At 40.0% G+C, this 26,248-nt stretch overlaps 1 protein-coding gene across 6 annotated transcripts in view; it reads left to right on the forward strand.

The window, feature by feature from the left end:
• NFAT5 (nuclear factor of activated T cells 5) overlaps positions 1-26,248 on the forward strand; it is a 74,586-nt gene that overhangs the window by 20,010 nt on the left and 28,328 nt on the right. For 4 of the 6 annotated variants that reach the window (XM_054197620.1, XM_054197621.1, XM_054197622.1 and 1 more), the window contains 3 exons: positions 6,211-6,336; positions 19,262-19,820; positions 24,730-24,922. In XM_054197620.1, the coding sequence (XP_054053595.1) occupies positions 6,211-6,336; positions 19,262-19,820; positions 24,730-24,922 (878 nt within the window). Of the gene's footprint in view, positions 1-6,210; positions 6,337-13,601; positions 13,715-18,739; positions 18,802-19,261; positions 19,821-24,729; positions 24,923-26,248 lie in introns of all 6 variants that reach the window. The other 2 variants (XM_054197625.1, XM_054197624.1) reach the window with 2 other exon arrangements.

Consider the following 26,248-nt stretch of genomic DNA (forward strand, 5'->3'; position numbering starts at 1 on the left):
CCGTCAGTGTAACTGGCAGGAAGATCAAAGTTACAAGCAGCTGATCTCAGATGAGAGATTACAAGGGTAGGATAATCGGATAAAGGGCAGTTGAAGAAATTTGACACTTAAAATACTTATTAAAAATCTGTCTGTCCCTGTGTGTCCTTGATTGCAGTAGTAGAATTTGCCGAGCCTGGGCTTGTCTAGTTAGTCTAGTTAAGGTATTTTGAGGGAAGATACGAGACTCGGAAGTTTATTGTAAATAGAATGTCTAATAACTGATGACATGAATGCAGGTGAAGGTTTGTATGTGGAAATGAGCATGTGTGGCTCTTGGCTGATCATTAGTATTTTGTTGTTTTGTTTGTGTGCTGTTTTTTTTATATTTGATAATAACAGTAATCCTGAAACGCGTGTTCCTCCCTTCCTATATGGAAAAAGAAAATGTGTTTAGGGGAGATGCTGGGTATAAATGGAGCTACTTCTAGCAAAAAAACCCATGAACTTGAGATCAACTAATATGTTTGTCAAGGGGATTTGAAGTCAGCAAGAAGTTACATGACACTTTGTGCTGTCAGCCAGCCGAAACTTGACTCATCGATTCAACACGGTGGCTGCTGAAAACAGGAATCCTGTCTACATGTTTTTTCTTGCGAATTAGGTAGAAATATGTAGTGATACTGAATTTTTATTTTTGCCTTCAAATGTAATACTGCATTTACATAACAGCCTTTTATTTTTCGTGTGTTTTCCACATGAATAAACATGAAATCGTAGCAGAAATATTTCATACACTCAGTGTGTGCGTGTATGCACACACGTGTGTAAAACATGGTGATAGAGGTGAGCGATCAATAGAGGAGGGAGCTTTAGCTATTTAAATACGATATCAGGCGCGGAGGGAAACTATATCCTCTGGGGAGGAATTAGTTTCCTTGCAACAACTCTGATCTTTCTGGGATTTGTCAAGTTTTGCTTTAATGCTATTTATAGTGCAGCATATATAAACATTGGCCTGTGTTTAGGTGAAAACACGAAGTTTCATTTGAAGTCTGATTTGTGAAGAGCAGGTTTGTTGCAGCAAACTTTCTTAAAGGTACCCAAACATTTTCAGGTTCCTCAAAGAAGGATTGAAATGATAGCTCCTAGCAATCCAGTTCACTGAAGATGTGTTTTAGAATGTGCAGCTAAGTCTGTTCTGAAGAAAAGCCAGGAGTTGTTTTCGGTTTTTTTCTTCTTTTTTTTCTTAGACTTTGAATTTGAACTTAAACTCCTGCCATATGTTCGCAGAATCATAAAACAGTTTGGGCTGGAAGGGACCTTTAAAAGGCCACCTAGTCCAACCCCCTGCCATGAGCAGGGACTTCTTCAACTAGATCCGGTTGCTCAGAGCCCCGTCCAGCCTGGCCTTGAGTGTTTCCAGGGATGGGGCATCTCCCACCTTCACCACCCTCAGCGTAAAAATTCTAATCTTCAATTTTAGGTGTAGTATTGTATTTTAGACCATGTTTCAAGTCGTTTGGTCTTTTATCAATGAAGCATGAAATTAAAGATTTGCTCTTAATGGTCTTGTGATCTTTGGGAATGTGCTTCAGTTCTAATGCTAGCTTTTCCCTCCCTCTCTCTCTTTATCATATTTTTAGAATTACTCACAAAGATTATAATTGTGCTTGTTGTGGATTACTGCTAAAATTACGTGTTCCCTGAGAAAAAAATATGCTGTGAGAGTTTTGGATTTGAGCATACCTTTAAAGCAGCAAACTCGACAGAACCTTTGTCACGTTTGAGAGGTAAAAATAAATTTCTTGAACAGAAAATAAAAGCCAACATCGAACCCAAGGAGAAAAAAACTCCCTCTTACATAATAACTTAGCTTTTGGAAATGAGGTTTTCTAATCAGTGCCAAATGTCTTCTGAGTCATGACAGAATTATGGTGATGAGCAGCTCTCTCCTCAAAGAGGATTTCTTAAGAGACGACAGAAAGGAATGAAAATATATGTATATGTATGCAACATATACATAAAAATACAAAGGTTACTCTATTTACATGCTGTGTTACGAACCCTCATTTTGTGGCCCGTCACTAAGCATTTTGCATAACAGAAATACTTGGTGAGTTGCTTCCAGTGTTCTAGGCGTAAAAGAATATTCAGCGTACGCAGAGCTGCCTGTCGAGTGACTGCAGCAGCTTTAAATATTGCTGCTACTACTCCTCTCAAGGCGACAGCCTTCCCAGCTCCGTCCGGCACATGGGAGTGTCTGAGTTTCGTAGATGGCTCAGGAGGAAGAATTTGGTGCAGGGTGCACTCTGAACTAAAATTACTGTATGTCAGCAAAGCTGAAAGGGCATAATTTTCCATATGAGAGGTTGTGACAGATACCTTGGGTGGTAATTACAGTGCAGCAGCTGCTCCAGCATCCAACATCTGCCTGTGGTGTTTTTTTTGACCGATGTGAGCTTGGATTTTACTCAGCTCCTGTAGGTAGTAGTACCAGCGTCAGCCAGAATAAAGGCTGGTGCTCATCTAGGAGGGATTGCTCTCCGGAGCTCTTGTGCAGACTGATGGCTGCAGGGGCAATAATACCTACAGGCACTGAGATGTCGAGTAGGGAATTACCCTCTCATGTGATAACTGTGTTTTTCGCTGGCTGGTATTTGTGCTTTTCATTGTTGGGACAAAATCTGAGCTTTTAATTCTTCAGTCTTTTGAATTAACATACTCATCTTAAAGAAAATTTGTAGTTCAGCAGAAAACAGACCCACGCATGTTTTACGGTTTCCAAACGCCACATTTTATTTGCAGAATTTTTTGATGTATTGACAGCTATGCCTGCTTCAAGCTTATAGCAGCCATTCAACATGGAAATAAGTAAACATTTTCTCTGAAAACTGTACGGGATTTTGTGGTTCACAGAGGCTTTCTCAGAATGCAGCATGTCAAATAACAAACATCTGCAAAATAGGCAGCGCTGGCTGCGTTTCTGTACTTGTAGGGCATGAGATGGCTTGGACGTGGGAGTTTGACTGGTTTGTTTCTAAAAAGGTGCAAACGCACACGTTTAGTTCTTTCATATAACTTTCCTGAGCTTTGTATATGAGGACTGGCTTCAGGGTTTAAAGGAAGAGGAGAACTGAGACTGAAAATCCCCGCTAGCAGTCAGTGTAAGTGCATTAGTAAGGTTCTCGCTCTAATGCTTCCATGTATTAAACCAGATTTGAATTTACAATGGCACCTGTTGATAAATTGTATTGTCCTTGTAGTGCCAGTGCAGAAACTGCCCGACAGTGACTATTTGAAGTAGCAACTGGGCTTCTTGGCTTCTCAGTTCTGGATTTCATACTGTCCTCCCTGTTGTTAAAGCTGTGAATGCAACTGCATAGAGTCCTAGATGCTGTTAGCTCAAATGTGCTCCCTTTTGCAAGCCACACAGTGTCCAGCCTCTCTGCTCTTCTTCATGTGATGGTGCAGACACAACTTGACTGGTAGATTTTAAAATATTTTACCCAAGGCAGAGTAGGTGACAGTTGATCTTCTAGTGCCCTGTTTGTTCTGCTGTTCTGAGGGTGAATACCTATTGCATCTCTTTCCTGTGAATTTAGCACTTGTGGCTCACTGGCAGAGGTATATTCAATGCAACAACAACAACAAAATTCTCCACTTCTTTCACCTTCCTCAGACATTCTTGTTCAAGTATCCGTATAACAGTTTTTTGATTATTTAGTCAATGGATTTTTTTCCTTGTACCTTCTGCACTCCCTTCCCATCTTAAAATAGAACTGTGCCTTGATAGCCCCCTTTCTTTCCCGTCACTGGCACAGCAGGCATAAGGAGATGGTGTTTGGCTAATAACAATTCTAAGTGCAATTTAGTTGGGTTTTTAATTTTGGAATTGGATTCAAGTCTGTATGCATGTGCAACTTAAGTAAAAATTGTAAGATAAAGTCATGATTCACCTTTTTTAATGAAGGCAAAAATTTAGAGTATGTTTAAACCATGTAAGTGCTCATACACACAAAAAGTACACAATACTGCTTAATAAAATGTAATACATTATCGCTGAAAAAGAACTAACTTTTTTTGGGAAAAGTAGATAAGTATAAAATGAGAAGCATCATTGTAACCATATCTTTACATAACCAATTTTAAACTGGTCTAATTTATTTTACTTTGAAAGCCAGTTTTATGGTCTTGAAAATCCCTAGTTTAGAAGAGTGATAAATCAGACCTTAAAAGCTGAGGAAAAAGTTAATTTAACAAAGGGAACTCATCTTTGAGGGAAATGCTAATGCATTGTTCCTCATAGTAAAACAGGAGCAAAAGTATGAACAAACGTGCCTGTTCTTTTTGCCTTTTGTACCTCTTAAGATCTTCAGTAAGCACAGGTAAGTATTTTTTTCTTCCCCAGATTGTTCCAAACAATAAAACTATGAATTTATGGTTAATTAACTTGAGCTGTCTCAAAATATTTTACTTGTACATTGTCTCAGCATTATGGGTAACTCTTACAGAAAACCTCTGCAGAGATTTTTGGGATTTGGATTGCAACCTCTGGTTGCCAATATGTTGATTGTCGGTTTAAATAAAAACATAAAAATGTTCTGTTCTGTTTATTTGTCAGGTTACTGAAGAGTGATTCCTCTGAAAAGTGGATGCAGCTAAAAAAAAAAAGTAAATTAAAAAAAGTAATCTTGCAGCAGATGGGAATCCGTTTGGGCTGTTAGACCTGACCGCCGGTTCACAGCCGTTGTTGGTAGTTGCTTGTGATTTTGTGCGTAACAGACAAGTGGTATCCTGTAAACGGCATTAAAATTTTATTGGACTCTTTTAATACCATTTTGTGGTGAGAGCATTTGCACTCTTACCCAGTACGGTAACCGTTCTGGTTTGTGGCATAACCAGCATTTGGTACGTGTTACCTTTTAAATACAATTATCTATTGCTGGGAGTGTATATAGCTCCGCGTTTCTCTTGAGTATGTTTCATTTATTACAGGGCCTAATGTGGATAAATCTTTTTAATTAATAACTCTGCAGGTTTTCTAATTTTCGCAGAATTGCTGCACAAATAGATTTTACTTTAGGATCAACTGAGTGTACTTGTTGCTTCATAGGGAAAAAACACGGAGTTTTCCAGATATGTCTTGGGCACCTAAATAATACATATAAAGGAATTTCATAAAGTTTTGCAATGTAGAATTGTTGATTCAGTTTATAGCTGTTCATCTAGGTTATTTACATCTCCGTTGGGGTGTTGGAAATGATGCATCTTTGGTGTACCCCCTGGAAGAGGTGCCTTTATAGCTGTGGGCTCGAGCCTGAGTGCAGCTGTCAGTATCTCGGGATAACTCTGTGATACGTTCTCAGTGGTTGGGTGCAGTGAGAGCTCTCGCCAGTTGGACTCTGAAGTAGCCCGCAGTGGTAGCCTGTAGGTGGGGACATGCTTTGAGCCATCAGCAAGCGTGGAGAAACAGGTTGAGCGTGCGACTGTTGACCTCCCGTCTTGTGTCTTGGCTGCTGGAGCCCTGTCAGATGAGCTGCGTGGTGGCCACAGCTGGTTCACAACAGAGAAGTCACAAAATTTTTCTTAGAGGTTGTCCTGCTGCAGAGGATCTGCCCCAGGGAGCACTAGCCAGGCACAATGGCCTGGCACTAGCCATTTTGCTAGTGGAGACCGCTTTCTCTGCAGCCTCGGCGTGAGTTTACAGGAGGGTTTGAGGCAAAAAGAAATGCTGCAGGTCAATGGAAGTAAAGGATCTTACGTAACAGGAATTGGCACTTATTACATGGGAAGACTTTACACAGACTTTATAGGCGGTTCTGCGGATGACGGTACTAAATTAGGCTCTTTGGAAGTGAGTTGCACAGTTTGAATTCTGAGAACAGGTTTGTCTTTGATTCTCACTTGACTCGTACACGCCGTCAGCCCCTTCATTCCAAATGAGTACAGTTTCTGTGGAAGTTCATGAATTATTTCTTTGTTTGAACGAGTTTGTGTCCTTTTGTTTCGGTCTTGAGAATGTGTATCTTAATGTTTTCATGGGTTGGTTGTTTGTTTTCTGAAATAACCTTATTCCATGATGTTAAGATCTCCAGGCACTTACTGTAACTTTTTCAGAAGGTCCTGAAAAGGTTGGATTATAGTTCATATCTTTTAGGCAGAAACTTTATTTCTTTTCTCTTACAGAGCATGAATAAGTCTTTGATTGAATCCTTTTTTGTTCAACAGAATCTGTCTATGACCTTCTCCCAAAGGAGCTGCAGCTACCACCTTCCAGAGAAACATCTGTAGCATCCATGAGCCAAACAAGCGGTGGCGAGGCAGGTTCGCCGCCTCCAGCTGTAGTCGCTGCTGGTAAGCATTCTCATTTATTCAGTCGCTTTGTTGAGGTTTGTAACGTTCTGGCCAACATGAACAGTGCTGGCAAAGTTTTGCTTGTAAAAAAAAGAGCTTGTGGAGAAGTAACAGAGTTCATTCTAGGAGAATTTAGGTAATAAAAGTTAAACTGGGTGATCTAAATTATCAGGTTTTAATGGTTGTATTTCATATATATCTTCTTAAAAAATAAATTATCTGTTTCATTATTCTGTTACAACGCAAGACAGGCCTGTTAACTCCTAGAATGCACTCTGCCTTCAGAGGTAATAAATACCAATTTGGAGCTAAGGCACAATGCTGACTGACTGTAAACCAGCAAATTCTAGCCAGGATAAAAAATGGAATGGGAGATTACGTTTTGAGCCATGAAGCTTTTACCAAACTGTAAGCACGAAGAAAGGTTATGTTTTTCTTTAAGAGGCCGGAGGAAGCTTAGTTTTTAAACTCCATTCACACATAGCTCTCTATCGTAATGTATTACAAATTTCTCAGATACACGAGAACATAATATATGTCAGGATGGCACTTCTATAAACTGATAAGTTTAAATCAGTTATTTTTCTAATTGACAGCATATAAAAATGAGACATGACCTTTTTATCTTCATCTTTATCTTACTCCCAGTCACGTTTTAGACTTTAGTCTAAAGACTCTGTCATTGATCTTCATTAAACGTAAAAAAGTGAGGATTTAAGGGCAAAGTTCTGATGTGTGAGGTTAGCCTTAGTGCTGGTTTGCATCTGGAACTCCTGTCAGTAACTTCTATATATTGTGCAATGAGGAAAAAAAGGGGAAAACGATCATGCTCGTGATTGATGCATCTTTCTTCATCGCATAAGGGTTTTTTTTGCATAATTTGATCCCCATATTTCTTACAAGGTCATGATTCACTTTCCTAATTGGCCTTAAATTGTTGCTTGAGAAAAATGTATCTATTTAAGGTGAGGATTCGGATAGCTGTATTATTCCTTTTTTCTCTCTATGAGTTCATATGCATTAAATGTTTGTATGAGAATGTTTCCCAGATTTGCATGGTACAGGAATCCTGATCAGAAACTGAAGCGATTGTAGCCTTGTCAGAGAAACTTTACAGCACTGCTCACCATTCATGTTTTGCCAGACCTCTTCTGAGACAACCTGTGGATTTAACTGTGCACAGTGGGACTTCAGGCGTTGAAAGAATTTGATGTTTTTATTTATTATATTGAAAGGATTTGATATTTTCATGTCGCTTATTAAAAAATAAATCGGGCATATCTTTCTAAAATCAAGATACTTAATGATCGGTTTGGTTCAAAGACAGCAACCAAATCCTGCAGAAACATGTACTTTAAAAAAAAAAAGTGAACCAAGAAATCACACAAACCCTGTTACACTCTAAATCCACAGATAGACACGAACTGCTAATTAATTCTGTATCTAACAGAAAAGACTTAAAAACTTGAATGGAACTAAATGTCTGTTACCTCCAGGTATTTAGTGTCTGCTAACAGCCAGTCCAGTTCCTTTTTAAAAAAACTAAGAATATGTTAGCTCTTGGGGTTAAACTGCAGCACGATTTGCTTGAATGAAAAACTTCAAAAAATAGCGTTGAGATTTTTTGGTTAACCCTGAAAGGAGACCTTCAATTAAGAACACTTTTCAGTGTCAGAGATAGCGTAGTTTTCACAAAGATTTTAAGCTGATACCACTGCGGAAAGAAGAGCTTTCCAAGTGTGTGCTGCTGAGTGCGTTGGATCAAGGACCTGCTCCAGGTTAGAGTTGTCCCAGATGGGTTTACTGCGGCTCCGCGCAAATGCTTTTGGTGGCACCAGGAAAGGAGGAATGCGGGGAAGAAGCAGCAGTCAGCAAAGGTGGAGCTAGCTTCTCTCAGTGGCTGCCAGTTTGTGCTGGTTTAAACTGTTTGCTGAACTGTGGCTTTGGAGACCTTCCATCGGTGGTGTGATGAGACAGGTCAGTTTCTGGGTGCTGTTACAATCAGGATCAGAAGCATTAAACACAAGGAACTACAGTTCTTCAAGTTGTTAAAAATTGTCTTAAAAAAACCACCTAACCAACCATCCAACCAAAAAAACCCAAACAGCCCACAGGCTAGTTTTGTTTTCATTGCTTATGTCACTTTCCACTCCAGTGAGGGCAAGAACAATTGAACCTTGGTCCTTTATAAACACATAATTGTGATGGTCAGGATTGTTCAACAGGGAGTTGAGCTGTGTTAGACACGTAAGGAGAGGTGAGCCCTGGCCCAAAGCAGCGTTGCTGGTGCTGTCGCAGGGGAATGGGTGCCTGACCTCCGCATTTTGGCCAATGAATAATATCAGATAGACAGTTTTAGCGTAACAGCTTAGTGGGGTTTTTGTTTGGTTTTTTTCCTCCTCTCTCTTTCACCACATCCTTAAAAGAAAATACATGCCTCTCAGATAAATTGTTTACCTGCAAAACAGGTCTGTAGGCTGTGTTCCAAAATGATAGAGAGAGAGCAGAAAGCTGAAAAGAACGGTCCCTGCTCTTCCCTCCGGTGTTGGGAGGCGAGATATCTATAAAATATATAAGATATATTATAACCCAAGGGTGGACAGATAGTTGGGTATTTCTGGTAAGTCTGAGGCCAGACCTTTTTTTCCTCTTTAAAGCTGGGGACAAACTCTTAGGAACAGAGGAAGGAACATCAATGTCTATAAAAGTTGTAGGGGGATACAAGGAGAGGTGAACTTCCTCTTTGCGGTGCATGTCAGTGGGTTGTTTCATAGTTATATAGTCTCCCCTCCCACAAATTCCTGCTGTGTAGTGGCTGATCAGGATTCCTCCTCCAAGCCATCTTGAACTCAGCACTTCTGACCTGATGCTGGTACCCGCAGCACACAGCTGCCATGGAGCAGGAGTGTTCCCCGGTGTTCTCAGTTGACATCCAGAATCCCAGGAGCACTTTTGCTTTTCATTGAGGTTAGTGGTGTGTTTCTTTTGCACCCAAATCACTTCCTGAAGAGAACAGGACACAAGTGTTTCAGCTGCATTCTTGCTGTAGCTTTACCATGTTTCTAGGTAAAAGGGTGTATCATGTTTTACTATTTTCTGCAATTATTTTAGGATTGCTATAGTGTCTTTGAAAAGTTGCTACCACATTCACAACCCTGTCATCCAGTCTCTTGTAGTAATGAGAAGTTTGGCTGGGCTGGACTCTGATTTCTTAACAGGAGAATAAGAGGAAAATCAGCCTGGGCTTTGTGCCTGTCTATATGCTTATGCAGGAAAACATAAATATGTATTTTATGCTTAAATTTTAAAAGACTGAGATTGACCATTCATTTGCATAAATCACGTCCTTAATAACAGACTATAGGCACACTTTGAAGGAGCTGACACTGTACAGATGGTCGGGTAAAGAAGAAAGATGACTTTGGCATCCTAGTGTTTCCGTATCTGAAATCTTCCCCTTGCTTTGTGTTTCTCTTTTGTTTGTGTCAGCTCTTACTTGCTCTAAAGCCTTACTTTTTTGGGAAATGATGAGGAAATGATAGTTCAATCTCCATAGCGTTGTAGGTAATGTCACTTACTCTTGTTTTTAAAAGGAAGGGCTAATTTGAAAAGCTGCTAGCAACACCGTATGTAGAAGTCAATTGCAGCTATGATTACTCTTGATAATGAGAGGATTATGTTACAGGGAATGATCCGAAGTGGTGAGAGCTTTTTACTACTCCTGTAGTAGTCAACACAGTTTGTTCTCTGCTTCCCAAAACACAGACTAAGGTAGTATCTGGCTGAAATTCAGCTTACTTGAGGCTTTTCTGTTAGTCAGTTTGCTGTGGGGCGTTGTTCCATATAAATCACGTCATAGGTGAGAAATACATCTATTGCTGCAGTTAACTTCTCTGGTTTTTTTGGAGGAGCAGGATGGGCTGTTTTTAGCAGTGATGACCATGCAGGGGCAGACTTCTAGTTCTACCATTTGGAAATTTGTTTTGTGATTTACAGAACAGTTTTAAGAGTATTAATATGGAATGTTGCTGATTGGATTTTCATTAATTTGTTAATAAATGTGTATCTCATATTCATTAATCCAGACAAAAGAGGTATTACCCACTCTCTCAATATCAAACAGGCAAGTATAATTTAATAGAACTCTAGGATTTTGAGCTGTTCGCAACCTAAGCTGCTCTCTCAAGCTTCTAATTCTGTTATTCTTCTGGAAAGCAGAAAGGAGAAAAGGATCTGGTTTTACCGCTAGTAACTGTTCCCTGTGCTTGCTATTTGAATTACAAGTGGCTTTGTTCAGGGGACAGGAAAAGGAGGATTTTGCCTGGTGCGGTACCACAAACACATTAAATATGAATCATCTTCTAGTCTCTTGAAAGGCATGAGGGTGTCATGCTGAGAAATGTCATTGTAAGCTGTGCCTGGAGATTTCTTATATGAAATAAATGTGCCCGAAGCTTTAATAGCGCCTTCTACACAATATTTTTAAGCTCCAGTTGCGAGGAGGGATGCTTGATTCTTTTCAGTTGGTTCTTAAAGGTTGAACAGTTTTTTCATGTTGATCAAGACACACTGAACAAGTGCTTCAAATGCTTAAAATTCACACTGCTAATTTAAGTCCTTTCTCAAAGGTGTCTTTCTAGTTGGTAGGTCAACACCTTGTCCTTGTCTTTCGGGGCTGGTTCAGCAGTATTTTTGACCACGTACTTTAAACAAGCGTTGCATTTTCATCTTTTATCTGCAGTGACAGGAATGCTGGAACCTTCTGAACCCCAGTGAAGAAAACTGTTACAGAAACTTGCTTCTCTGCCTGTCACCCGTTCGTTCTCTCTGTAGCAGATCTTGGAATGAGCTTCTTCCGCTTGTTGCTGATCTCTTAAGCTGCTCTCCATTTTCCACAGAGGCAAATATATATCTTTCCGTATTTTTTGTATCGCTCCCCAGGATAGTATGTCCCGCATCCTTTCCATCCTGACAGTTTCCAGTTCTTATCTCAAATTGAATTCTCCACAGAGTGGTGTTCTTGCTGTAACAAGAGGGGAACGGATTTTATGCCACTGAGGTGTGTTTACTGAACTCTGTATCCTTCATATTTGGATACAACTTAGTGTTGAATTTTTCTGCCTCCCAAACATCTAAGTTTGTCTCCTGGGAAAATATTTGATAAATGATAAAAGTTTTACCTTTTTCTGGTCATGCCAATTTTGTGCTCCTTTTTAATTAAAGGGACAAACTACTTGTCCAAACAGGAGTAACTGGCTTTTTTGATCGGAGTTGTGATTGAAATACTTGCTATAAGCAGTTTTTGTCATTTTAATTATGAAAACAAGGATTTGCTTCTCAATTGCTACTGTAGAGAAATGGATAAAAATATCTGAGTCCTCTGTGGGGTAGAGAGCAGATGCTGAGGGGTATGGGTCATGGGTTTCGCCGCCAAGATAAGGCTTTTTCACCTTTCTCAAGCTAAAGATTCTACTAAAGCTTCGAAATGGAGATGGAGGAGGTGGGGGTGGGTTGTTTTGGTTTGGGTTTTTTTTTTCCTAGTAGAGTCAGATTTCTTGATTTTTATTTTTAATGAAAATATTTTGTCAATTTATCATCCTTCCTGGTGTCATTAGTCAGTTTTTCCTGTTGATACAGAAATAATTACCAGAAATTTCAAAGGGGATATCAGTCCTGCTCCTAATTCTGTTATCCTGGGCTTATAAGTGCACGTTGTAAACAAATTATCAGAAAAAAAGATTATTCTTTGTAGTTGACCTCCAATGCTTGTAAAAACTTCCATTTCTTTGTAGGCTTTTCCCTTCCCCTTCCCACCGCCCTCCCAGTTGGAAATACCTTCCTGTAATTTCCTAGGAGGATGTCTTCCAGGGATTTCTGTCTGCAGTGTGCCTGCTTCAGTCATGCGTGAAATACTTCTTTCTTACAGAATTAATTTAAACCAGATCCTGATGCTCTTTAAAAATGCATCTTCCTGGTGCTGTATATTAGTACAGTGCTCTGGCTTGTTAGCACTAACATGGATGTGAGGAAGTTTAAGTATTAGTCCTGGCAATAGCCTGTGCCTGAAGGAGCTACAGTGGAGCTAATTGCGTGAGTCTGGGCCATAATTAGGTCCAGTCAGGGGCGGTGGAGAGGTTCCTTCATCGTTCCGAACTGTCTGCTGGTGAGAAGTCATCGCCAGGAAATGCGAAATAAAAAGATTTCTCTTACTGTTTCCATTTTATGGGAACTTTTTAGATAAGGTGTTCTCTGCAAATTCAGTTAAAACATTGTAGTTGTGTGGGACTGTGTGTGCGTTGAGCGCATACCTACTCCTCTGCATGGAGCAGAGCCTCCTCATACTTACCTATACAGGATTATATAGATGTACTCTAGATCATCTCTTTTTTTCTAACTTAAGTTTATTTTCAGTCTTCCTGAATCTCATATAGTCAGTAAACCCAGTTTTCCAGAACCGTTCAATCAAACACAAGATGTTTTATCATTCCAAGAGATTTTTTTTAATAGTAAATTCCTGCATTAAGTGGCTCCTATTCTTACATCACAAAGGCTTGAGAATTACTTTGTGACAAGAGAATTCCCTGTTTCTTAATGAATAATGAAAACCTAGGTCAGTGAAGGGCAAAAAGAGAACCATCTTGTATTATTATGTTTGGGCACCTCTTTGCAGTAGCAGCATCGAAGACTTCATGAAGGCCAAGAGGAGTTCTTAATTTCTCAGGAAAAAACCCCACTGCGGTATCTGAGGAACAAAAGAGTCTGTTTCTTAAGTTGAAGTGTTCTTTGTCAGATCCATCAATCCTGACATCACTGTACAGTCCCTCTTTTAGGGTAGCGGGCTCTGGAGGGAGCTGAGGAGATGACGAGTAGAGCTTGAAGAGAGCAGCTGAGGGTCCTGGAGTTCTGACTTGCTGGTTATCGCTCCGAGTGGGGAAGGATCTAAGATATAAGATACATGGAATTGGTGTGTGTGAGCCACTAACAAAAATTCTACTTAGATACCTAAACTTGAGTGTTAATTTAATAACGGATGTCATTTATAACAAAAACAGATTGATTGATGTATTTACCCAAGGTATAATGCACTGCTTGGTGTTCAGCATGTGAATGTAAGGGGAATTTACACTGTTGGGCTTAATGTAAATTAAATTAACCTACCTATCTTGAATCTGAGTGTTTTTAATAACTGGTGAATTGGATTGCTTTATTATATTTGCTGGGATGCTAGTTTTTTTCTCTATTAATACACTTAACTTGCATTCTAGCTTCGCCATTCAGAGACAGGCATCGAGTGGTGGGTTGTGTGACAATGTCTGTCAATAGTGAAGACAAATAGTGCCAGAGACACTTAACCCATCCAATCTCACCCAGGGTATAGGTCGGTCTTGTTTTCAGACTTCTTCATAAGTCTCTTTTCTTTCTTTCTTTTTTTTTTCGTTTTATTTCTAAATAGTGGATTGATACTGATTTGAAACTAAACTTTTTGGAAAAGTTTTTGACATTACATCAGTAATACAAGAAGACGAAAAGTAGAAACCCAAGTTTGGCATGTGAGGTGTTGAAAGCAGGTTTGCAGCCACTTTGTAAGTTCTGGGTTTTACCTTTAAAACCTTTGGTAACACAAGGGTTGATGGTGAAAATTTTGCACATAGCATCCTTCTGGTTTTGTTCTGAAATTGTTCCTCTGTGTCCAGTGGTTCAAATAAACCAATTAACATACAAAAGTCTTACCAAGAACATGATATGTTACATAAATTAACAAATTTAATAAATGGGTATACTTCATATATTAAGCTTATTACACCACGTAAACCTCACCCTGTGTGGTGAGTCTTCATTTTTGTCTTAATTGTTTTCTGAACATAGCTTAGGGGATTGCATGGGATGCAGGCTAGGTTCTGAGGAAAAGGCAAGTTCTCTAATGGCTTTTTGCTAGTCCTGGCTGTTCATGCACAGATGGATGAAAAACTTGTGAAATCAAAAATATCTTCAGTTTATTTGCGTTTGCAATCCTAATCTTTCCAGTCTGGGAAATGACTTGCTTTGTACTCCAGCTGCAATAAAAGAAAGAAAAGTCATCAGGATGGACACTCTGTGTTTCTTTTTGAGAACTTGGTAATCTTTGCTGTATTTAACAATCTCTTTGGAAAGAATGAACAAGGATTTTAGGATTGGCTCCATGTACGTGTTATCTAAAGACAAGACTCCCTCAATGCCAAGTAGTGATTTTTAAAACCTTTTTCTTTCTCCTGCCTTTCAGACCTTTTTTTAGAGGCTGAATGCCTTGTTTGACTTCACAAAATAATAGGATATAGAAATATATGTCATTGCCTTGGTTGCTAACTCAGGAGGTAATAAACTTTCTTTGTACGATGCTTTATGTTATTGAAAAGAAAAAGACTGCACCGATTGGCTCACGGGGATGCTCTTTGCTATGCGTTCCCTTAGTCTCTGATACTATATTAGCCCGTGAGTCTTAGCAGCATGTGTCTGTGCCACATGCGTGTTGCATCCCTTCTTCCACTGCCTGCTTTTTGGCTGTTTTTTGTTTTCAGAAACAACCTGAATTATTCAGTCTCTTGGTTGTGGATGTAATTCTGTTCGCTGCCTGAAGGTGAGGTAGCTGGGAGTGGTAGGCACCTTTCAGGCTTTCTGGGAAGCACATGTACAAATGACAGGTATCATGAACAACTGGAATTTCTTTGAAATTTAGTTTTCCTGGGAGTAGTGCGGAGTAATTGGTTATCTTTATTGCATTCTTAACTCCAGCGCTAACCACTTAGTTTGTTAGTTCTTGGTTATTTTCTATGTTCCATGTACCCATTACAGAATTGCCTGTTATTGATGTGCAAATTATGATGTCCAAAACAGAACTAGGGCTTCCTTATGCTGAACTGTTTGATATCATTCTGCCTTTCTTAAAGGAAAAAAAAAAACAACAAAAACTCGCAGGACAGGCAAAAAACTTGGAATTACTTATTTCAACTGCCTTACATGGTAGACTGATGGCAATGAATAGATTCAGGAGGTTTAGTTTCAACAGTGATCAAAGTTGCTCTAATGTGGAAGTAGTTTTCTTGTCTCTCTCATTTTTTTTAATTAAGAAAAAGGAAAAAAACACCCCACCTTGTAACGCTGGTGCACGTTTCATTTATAATACTGTGGCTGCATACTTGCCATAACATGCACTTGGCTTCTATTCAGCATTGTTGCTCTGAAAGCAATTTTTATTTTGAGGCTGTGTTAAAATATATTCAGTCTTATATTTCAAGATGTATATACTCATTTAAACTATATATTTGTCATTGCAAGCACTGTTAAATTGAAAATGAAAGAGCCACCTGTAACAATTCCCATTAATATGTGTCTAAAGAAAGTAACCTCAAATAAAAGAAATGCTTAAACTGGGAAGGGTGTGTGTATGTTTCCAGTCTTAACTTGACGGACCCGTGAGCCAGTACACCGCTCACGCTGAACGTCCACTGGTTGTATTTTGTTCATTGTCTGTGTGTTGGGGAAAAGTTGATTCCTCAAAACCAAGAAATGCAAAATGCTCTCACCTTTTAAAGCAATACCAGTCAAGTGTGAATTACTGAAACCTTTAGAAAAAACTTATTTTTTCCAAAATGCAGCATATTCAACCAAGAGGTCTCTTTTAGGTATCAGATACGCACGTGTTGTCACTGGCTTTAGAATAAATTGATAAAACAAAATGAAGCCATGTAAAGCATATAGTGCTTTATTCATGATAGTATCTTTGTGAATCCAATTTGGTTGACCCCGTTTATTTATTAGTTCAAAGGCAGATGAGTTGGCTAAAGGCCTGCAGCCTCTCTGAGAAAACGTAATTTTTACTGTTTCTTAGTATTTGTGTAACTTAACATTACTAAAGCAATTACTAATTTATCTTCCAAAATAGATTTTTGTCTATTTGATTGTTCCAATATAGCCAGTTTATTTCATTGGCTGTAATATTTGTCATACTTTCTTACATGTTTTTAATGATTATAATAGAGAAGACACTGGCGTGCACATGCTTTAAAACACTTGCACGTTTATGGATGGTAATGGCATTGGAGAATATATAAGGCTGGAGAGAGGGGTGTCTCTGATAAATGGAGCAGAGTATAACCAACTTATAATGGACATTTCTTTCCTTTTTAAATGTATAAAGGAAAAACATATACATATATTCATACACGTACATGGTTTTTTAACTTACAGGAAAAAAGCCTGGAGGAGAAATTGTTTTGGATAGCAATAATGGTAGCAATTTAAATAGTGCAAAATGCTGCATCCAAAAATAATGCTGCCATTACCAGCTCGTTTAGCTTTATACTGGGAAGTATTTTGTTTAGTGATGTATTTATTTTTTTTTCCTAGGAAAGTGAGGGGAAAGTACAGTTGTTGCATTTCTGGACAAAGTACGCATTGAACCATTTGATATGCGGGGTGCGATCAGTGTTTGGCATCCCCGTTCCAATGCAGACCTGCGTATGGGTTGTCACTTGAAGTTTTTCTTAGAAAGGTCTTTTAAAAGACCTTTCTAAAACGTTCACAGTATTTGCTGCGAAAAGATAAGTCTTTGATATTAAACTATTGGAGGAAAAGTCTTCCCGTTTTAGAGCCCTGCTGCCTGGTTCAATGTACGTAATTATTTGTCAAAGTCTTTGTCATGGACAGGCAAACACGAGACGTGCATACGCTGTCTTGTACTGCGCGTGATGCTCAGTTTCATCCGTTAAAAGAAGAATTGATTTTAAATGGGGGAAATACTGCTATTCAGTAATCCAATTCCGCAGCATTTCTGCTGTGTGCTCCTGTTTGCAAACACCCGCATGCAGCGTATATGCTGTACGCACGCTGCATAGTTCTGTTTCTTTCTGTTTGAGTCTATAAATGGTGAATGGGAACTAATTCTACTTTAACAAAACAAAGTAAACATCCCAAATAGCAACGATCTTTCTCAACTCAAAGTGGCTGCAAATCAGCTCTTGAATATTGTCACTGAAATTAATATCTAGATTTAATAGTTCTTGCCGATCCTATAAATGTTTTTGAAAAAAGCATTGCATTAATGCATGATATAGAAAGGATAAATTTGCCTTTAAATTGGAATGCAGTTCAAAGTGACTGAATTCTCCAATTTCAGCCACTATATTTGCCAAAGAACAAACTGGAAAATGGAACTGGTATCATTCATCTGCTCCTGGTTCACTGGGAGGTTCGGGGAAGGGACTTCCTATGAAGATAAAAGCAGAGTAGTTTATTGATAAACTGTAATGACCACTAAATTTTACAATCTGAAGTAGCGTAGGTTTACTTTTAAATTCATTTAGCACAGAGAAGCTGTAAGAACCACTAACAGTGTAAAATTCTTTATAATCAGTCATTGATACCCCCTGTTAATCACAAGGAAGATGATTTATAGGAAGGTTTGCTAAGTTTTGCTGTTAAATATATATATGATGGCTGAACATAGTTTATTGTGTTACTTTTAAATAGCTTAAATTGGATAAAATAGTTCAACAACGTCTAAACCTTTTAGACTTGAGAAGTTAATATAATATTCTGGATTTTTTAAAAAAATCCCAAACAACAAAAAGGAAAACATCATGTTCCTCTTAATAACAGGTATTACCTCTAGGACACCAGTAACTAGCTAACAACCGTATTGTGTAATTACGTACATATATTATGTACAATTTGTTTCCAAAATTAGATTATTTCTGTGGCTCTGGTTTATTGTGTAAGGTGTGGTCAGCAGGGCAGAAATACAGAAGATAGCATCTGCCCCCTAGGAAGCCTGGATCTGAATGTAAAATTCAGTTAGGTTATTCCTCTGTGAGCTACAGCTGATTTAAATAAAGACCTATGCTTGTCCATGCTGCTTCCTCTCAAATGTTTTAGACTACGTTTTCACCTGATTTGTTCATTCAGATTCTTCAGTGGAAATGATTATGTTGTTCCCCAGAAATCTTCAGGGGGTTGTTCCAATCATTAGCCGTCCTCTCGTGTTTCTAAACCAGATTGATCGGTGTGACCCCTGGAGAAGTCACGCTCACATCGTTTAAAATATCCCACTTAATATGGATTTTTCGGAGGCCTGTCCCAAGCTGTCTCTGTATGCGTAAGGGACTCGGCTAATAAAGTCGGAGAGAAATCAGTCTCAATGACTGAAAGAGTCAAATTACAGAAATTTCCTGTCGTCTTGTATCAGCATGTCACCAATACAGATACTTCATCCCTGTTTTGAACCTTCAGAATAAACAGCTATGTCATAGTGACTGATACCAGTTCCATTTTGCCTACCAACTCCGTTGATTTTATATTTTATTTCTCATTTATGATGGAATAATCAGCAGCTCTTTTTCTCATTTATTTTCTCATATTTTTATTCCAGGATTTGCCTCTGAAGCAGGGAGTGTCTGCATTAAAAATGACCTGTAGTTCTCTGCTTCATAGGTTAGAAACTTATTTTAATATTTTGTGGCTAAGCACAGTCCCGTCTTTTTCAAAAATAAAAATTTCCAACACTAAATGGTTTAATTGGCATTGAATGTGGATTATAAGCATTTTGTGCTGGGGCTTCCATTATTTTAGATGAAATGGCTTCTACACAAATAATTAGTCCAGCTGAGGCAATGAAAGCTCTGTTTACTTGCAGCCATTTTTACGAATTAACATTAAGTTTTAAAAAAGTTGATTACAGTGGATCATTCTAAGTCTTATTTGGACATTTCCAAAGTACTGTATGGGTTAGGCTGTATTGCTTTAAGCATTTACATTCTAAAACTTACCAAATTCCAAATATTTGTTGGGGGAAAGAAATCAGTCGATAAATCACTTTATTTCAATGGGACTGCTATAGCCAGCACACGCAGAACCATGTATCTTGTATTTACTTCTGAATTATACACCGCAGATGCTTCTTCAGCTCCTTCCTCTTCCTCCATGGGCGGTGCTTGCAGCTCCTTTACCACCTCTTCCAGTCCTACCATTTACTCTACCTCAGTCACCGACAGCAAGGCTATGCAAGTGGAGAGCTGCTCCTCAGCCGTGGGGGTAAGTAACAGAGGGGTAAGTGAAAAGCAGTTAACCAGTAACGCAGTCCAGCAGCAGCAGTCAACGCCGAAGAGACACACAGTCCTGTACATCTCGCCACCACCTGAGGACTTGCTGGACAACAGTCGGATGTCCTGCCAGGATGAGGGCTGTGGATTGGAGTCAGAACAGAGCTGCAGTATGTGGATGGAGGATTCACCCTCCAACTTCAGTAACATGAGTACCAGTTCCTACAATGATAACACTGAGGTGCCACGTAAATCACGCAAACGAAATCCAAAGCAGAGGCCAGGGATCAAACGTCGAGATTGTGAAGAGTCCAACATGGATATATTTGATGCCGACAGTGCCAAAGCTCCTCACTATGTCCTTTCTCAGCTCAGCACGGACAGCAAAGGCAACTCAAAAGCAGGAAATGGGTTGGTATCTGTTTTGTTTTGTTTTTTTTTCAAAAAAAAAAGTTCTATCACCATATGTAAAACGAAACTAATAAAACTCCTCCCATGAGTCAAGTGTTCTACTCAGGTTCTCACATAAATCCCTTCCCTTCTCTGCTGTTCCCTTTTGCGTCCTAGCCCATGATAAGTTCTCATAAGACTTGTTAATCTTTGTTTAGAAGATAAAGCTAAACGTTCCTGCAACAATCGGACGCAGCGCTGATTAGCTAGCTGATCTGTATTCTTGTTTAAGTGAAACTCCTAAAAGATTGCACAATTCCATTTATAAAATGGCAATGAAAACATTGTTGTACTTAGAAAGAAAGGCAGAAGGGGACTGGACGCACCCTAAATCTTAATGGTTTTTGCAGGATTTTATGTGAGGATTTCAGTCTGTGCACTTTACCTGCTTCTGTTTGTCTCTCTATTTATCAAATAGAGAGAGTGATGGGAGTAGAAGTGAATTGCTTGGTAGGATTCCTCATTATTTAAATTAACACATGCTTTTACTTTTTGATAAAAAAATGTTAAGACGATACGGTGAACCAGATCTTGTTTTTTTCTTGTGAATTCACTTCTGTATTTGATTTTTTTCAGAAATAAATCTCTAATCCTGTTTCTCTCTGTGCTTCTGGGTTGTGTGCATGCGTGTGTCTGTACGTGGGCACGCCTGGGTGGTGGTCTCTCATCTCTCCCACTTCACACTCTTCACTAAATGCATTTCAGTAGTTGCTTAAAGAGGAGAGAGTCCATCAGTTTACAACAGCGCGTTGATACATTTTTTTAAATTTTATTTTATTTTTTAACTTGTGGCTTCTTTAGTACTTTTAAGATGGATGGTCAAGTGGATAGATCTGGCTTTTTAATTTTGGGCTTTTTTTGGGAGGGGTGTATTTTGTTTCTGTTTTTACTTTTATGTATGTGCTCGCAGTACGTTCTAATGTTCATCACAACAATGGTGAATATTAAAATTTGACTGATGGGAAAGATTATGAACTTCTCATATTCCAAAGGGAAAGAGCCTGGAGTCTGTATTCCCAGGGTCATTGCAGTTCCATACTTAAAATTGCACTGTGAGAAAGTGATTCTGAGAAACTCTCCAGAGTGTGCTTCCCTGGGTACCGCACGGGGAAAAGCCGAGCTGGTTGGTACCGGGAGCGTTGGCCCTGCCGCCCGCTCCTGTCTCCTCCGACCTCTGGTGTCTCCTTACATCGCCCGCTCTGAGCTTGCCTGCGCTTGTCCAGCATCTCTCGTTTTCACCAGCTGAAACTGAGAATCAAGTAAAACGTTAGTACATGGTAGACCCGAGAAAGCGAATTAGCGTATGTAAAGCAGCTGCTTGGAACTAGGAAACTGGCTCCACCGAGCACAAAGGAGGTCAGGATCTCCCTTACAAAGGGAGGAGACTTTATCGAAAGGCAAGAACTGTGTGACTGTAAATGTGGTCTCTGGACAGAAGGGGGAGATTTAGTAGAGTCTGGAACGATATGTGTGATCTCAATGGAAAACATCACAAGACTATAACGTTCCCTAAAATATTCAGGGCGAACCAATGAACGTTCATCGGTACTGTCAGCATCATGTCAACATCGGTGCTCTTCTGTGAATGCGCAGGGATAGATAAACGTAATTCTTTTCTAATGTGTCATATACAGCCTAGACTGAACTGTTACTCTGAGGTAACAAAATTGTCCTTTTAAATCAAAGCTCTGGAATAAGAAATGGCCAAGATATTAGAAAAAATTAATTTTGTAGTTGGAATATGGAGATTTAGCATTACAAATCTAGGTCACGCTAGTGACTTTTTTTTTTTTTTTAACTTTCCAGCCTGATGGAGTTCAGCCAAGAGAGTTCATTTACTTTTGGCTTTAAGAAAAGAGCAAGGAAAGCTCCCTTGTTAATTTGTGGAGTGGAAATAGCATTTGCCTCAAAAGAGACTTCTAGTCAGTTGTCTTCAAGAGCTGGAAGGAAAAGAATATCTTCCTGTGGAAAGTTAGAATTTGTGAAAGCCTTTTTAGAAACGGATGAATTGATGGTGATTTAGGGCGAAGAGTCTCAGATTTCCGACGTGCTTGGTCTCGCTTTCACTTTCAGGTCTTCACTGGGAACAGCCCCGGTGGCAGTGCAGGACCAGGCAAACCTTAACTCAGGAAATCTGTTTTAATACAGCTGTGGGTTTTGCCACTTACGTTTCTTTTCTAGAAAAGAAGTGCTAGCTTTGAGGTGACATTGTCTGGTAACAGTTAAGCTAATTAATAAATGTGTGTAATATTTTCCTACTCGTATGTTCACGGATACTAGTATTATAAATAAACTAAATTAAAAGGATGTGTAAATGACGTATCCTCGTAATTTGAGAAGAAAGACAACAGGCGTTCTGGTGAAGGTTTTACAATTACTTTCAAGTTCCGCTAATCCAATTGAAAGTAATGATTAGGTTTCTGGAGGGAAAACTTTCAAAATAATTGTTAGGCAGCATCTCTTTGCCTAAATATGACAACGTATGAAATACTAGTATGTTGGCAATTAAGGTAACTTGGGTTTTAAGAGTAAAGTAACGTCAGGAAGAGTTGTGTTGGTGAGGCCAAATGTTAATGTCGCAGTGCTAAAACTTCATGTTTTGAGTGTCAAAAGTGAATTTCATTTTGATGGCTGCCTCTCTTAACGCTTTCCTTCAAAATTCAGTAATATCTCAGTCTCCTGTATTAATTTACACAGCTGGGACTTCCAAGAGTGACAAGGGCAGACTAAGCCATCCGTGCCATGTCTTTCCATGGAGCGTTCTCCTGTGACACTGCAGAGCGCAGCCTGCGGAGACCATGGCTCCCAGGCACGGCGTTTTGGACAATGCGGTGGTGTTCGCAGGAGCTGAGGTTGCTCAGCGTTCTTCCCGCGTTCCCTGTGGGAAGCTAAGAGATTGTAGCTGTGTGATCCAAAATTCTGAGTAAGGAAAAAGAGAAGACTTCCATTGAAAGTCCATTGGAGTAACGTCCTGACAGGAAGAACAGAGAAAGCGATTATCTAACAAGCTTGAATTTGATTAGCATTTGTGCTTGACGTGCACAGAAGCAAAGAGCATAGTGGTGTTAAATACAGTTTATTGAGTGCACCGCAGGTTTTGTATGTGCTACATTGAAGAAGAATTTAGTCCCGTTTATTTTCCTAAAAGAAGGTATGTTTTTACACAGCATTTTAATTTTTCGAAAGAGCCTGCTTGACTAGCCTGCGGCAGAGTAATCGGTTCTCCTTGGCAGAAGGATGGTACTCTCGCAGTCGCCTCTACCCGCGAGATCCTGCCTCTCTGCCGCTGCTGGGTTGAAGATGAACGTGCAAGGCAGCCAGGGCTGCCCGGGGACGGGCGCTGGGCGTCCGTGGGGAAGCGGTTAACCTTCACAAACAGAAAAACGTGAATGAAATTCATACCCGGCACAGCCCTCCTAACAGCTCGGCAGTGTCCATTTTAGCCCTTTGTTACACGTATTAAAAGGGTTTGGAAGGTTTGGTAGAAATAAGAGCGTGAGCAATAGGACTTTCAGGGGTAGGAGATGCGGTGGAATGAGGGGACAAAGTGCCAGACGTCTCCTGGGACAGGAGAAGGCCCTTCTGTAGGAAAGGAGCTGGGCCAGGCCGTGCAGGGGCTGGGGAATGGCTTGGGAATATTTGCGGACCGTGTGGCCTTGTGCTGCTCACTGCGCTGTAGGAGTTTTAGGAAAGGTGCTGCTGATGTTTGTTAGTATAAATCAGCTGGTGACTGGGAGCAGAGCACCGCGGGTTACCCCAGCCTCCAGGTCAGTGAAAAACTCGTACAGCAGCAAAGCTCTCAGTACGTGATTTTGAAGGAAAAAGCATTTCTTTCACCCTCTTCCTGAGAAGAAAAAATCCTGGATAAATTACTTCCCTATGTTGCACATTGAAACAGGATTTTTTTTTTTTTAAGCAATTCACACCTGTTATTTTAAACTGCTTTCTTCAGAGTCATTAGCTGTTAGAAACTACTTTTTGGTAGTAAAAAAGAATATTGCATTCTGCATAAACTCATCGAGCCCTTTTTCTGCCTGTACCATTTGCCATGGCACGTTTACATTTGCTAGTGTTAAATGAGTTTATTAGACTTCAGGTTAATTATACAAACCTGCTCTGTGTAAGATCAAGAGTTATTTTCCATTGTGCTTTAAAGTGAACACAAAATCAATCACATGATGTTATACTTTGGAGGGCTTCTTCAATTCAGGTTTTAATTATGGAACTGAACACAAGACACATTACATCGTAAGGTACGCACCTGGAAAGAAACGGTCTTTTCGCACACTCTGCAGATTTAAAATTGGTGCAATTGTGTCAGAGCTTCTTACGATAACTAATTTGGTTTCAACATAAATTTATCAATCTGTTTTGACAGAAATTAGTGTTTGAGTTTGCATGGATATGCAAGTTTGTGGAGACAGGCATGAGGCTGTTTTCCTGTTTAAAGAAGTACCATTTAACCTTAAATCCATTCGGGGTGTGTGTGTACATATGTATATTTGTTACAGAAGCTTACTGCTTACTCAGATAATATCAGCCTGTAGCCTATACTATGAAAACGCAGGTTATGAGCCGCCTTCTCTTTGTTAACATAGTTAAATGCTAATTGCTTTTCCCTTCCTTTATGTTTACTCTCTGAAAAGCAGTTCCCGTTTGCACTGGATGGAGGAGGCAGGGAAGCACCGTTCCTCTTCATCCTGCAGGTTTCCTTCTCTGTCAGAAAGAGAATTCCAAAGTTTGCTCTCAACCATGAATCTTCTACCCACTAATACACGCTCTTTATCTTTTTAGCTTTTCTGTGATTCAGTTTGTTTTTATCGGGGAGCTACTTCTAACATCTTTTTAATGGTCTGCTTTGACTTCCCAGAGCATCAGAGAACCAGAAAGGAGCTGGCGGGAAGAAGACCCCAATGTTGTGTGGTCAGTATCCGACTAAGAGTGAGGGGAAGGAGCTGAAGATAGTGGTACAGCCGGAAACCCAGCACAGGGCTCGTTATCTGACTGAAGGCAGCCGAGGCTCAGTCAAAGACCGGACACAGCAAGGCTTTCCAACTGTAAAGGTAGGCTGTTTAGTGCCAGGTCATACAGGGACTTCTTTCCAAGGGATGCTTTAGTAGAATGGGAGCTGATTCAGTTCAAATAGGCCTAGAATCTCGGTTGGTAGAGGGAAGAGGGGAGACTTCGCAGTCTCTTTGCTGTAGAGACTGTACCGTATCTCTTCTTGCAGGTACCGAGAAGCCTTACAGAGGAAGGAAGCTTTATGTCAAGGCAATGATGTATAAGCCGTGGTGCATATCCTGTTAGACTACGATTATACGAACTGTGTATATGGGTAGACACTTGAAGCATACAAAACTAGGACAGTGAAATGCTGTAGCTGTTTGATTGCTGATGACAGTGGGTTATCATTGTGCCTTATTACTAAGGACATAAAAGTAGCTTTCATTTTAAAAAATACATTAAAAGTGGGTTTTTTTTTTTGTTTTTTAATATGTATCTGAATCCACATATCCAGCGTCTGTCTTTCAAGCAGAGTCGTAAAGATGTGACTGAGGTGTACTTTGTGGGCCATGCTGCTCAGTATGGTTGGCAGTAGTGAGGTACGTGTGGATTAGTAGAACTGGAGAACAGGGGGAAGAAAAGAGGAAGCATCGTACGCGTACTTAAAATATGCAGCCTGTTCCCTGCATAGACTTTGGTGCCTTGAAGTTTAGGTGTGATGGTCACTTGTTCTGAGGCAGGGTTGAGCAGCACTCGGGACTGAATGGTGTCCTCAATCCTTCTGACCAAGGGATAGGGCAGATGCAGTCGGGGATCCAGGGCCTGGCTGCAGAGCTGGCGTCTCAAGGAAGCATTTAACTGCTTTGTTCATCTTGCTTCATTCTGAGGGGAGAAAAGGAGAACTGATATAATTCACCTTACTCAGAGGGCAGAAAAAATGTTTGTGACCAGGCTCGCCAGGCTGGTGAAGGAGGACTTTACTGTAAGTTTGTCAGAGGATGGGAACCAAAGCCCAGGAGAAAAGGAGAAGCTACAAATGTAGGAGAAGCACGAGGAAGAAGGCCACGAAGATGTCTTTCACATTCCTGCCTAGGAGGGACAACATTCAAAGGCTGTCCCTTCGGTGACTGCGCACTAATGCACAGAGGGTGAATTTGCAGGTCTTGTTTCTTCCCTAGTGCAGTCAGAGGGCTGTGACTTGACTGGAATCGCAGAGACTGGGGGTAGCGTACATGGCTGGAATGCAGTCATGGACGTGTCCCAGCTGTTTAGAAAGAAGAGAGGAAGTCATGTATCATAAGGAGCAGTTTGACTGCACAGACCTCCAGCATGAAATCAGAGACTGGCCTGTTGAGATCAGAGGAGGGGGGAAGCTGAGGGATGAT

The sequence above is a fragment of the Rissa tridactyla genome, chromosome 4 (genome assembly GCF_028500815.1).
Source record: "Rissa tridactyla isolate bRisTri1 chromosome 4, bRisTri1.patW.cur.20221130, whole genome shotgun sequence".
NCBI classification, from domain to species: domain Eukaryota; kingdom Metazoa; phylum Chordata; class Aves; order Charadriiformes; family Laridae; genus Rissa; species Rissa tridactyla.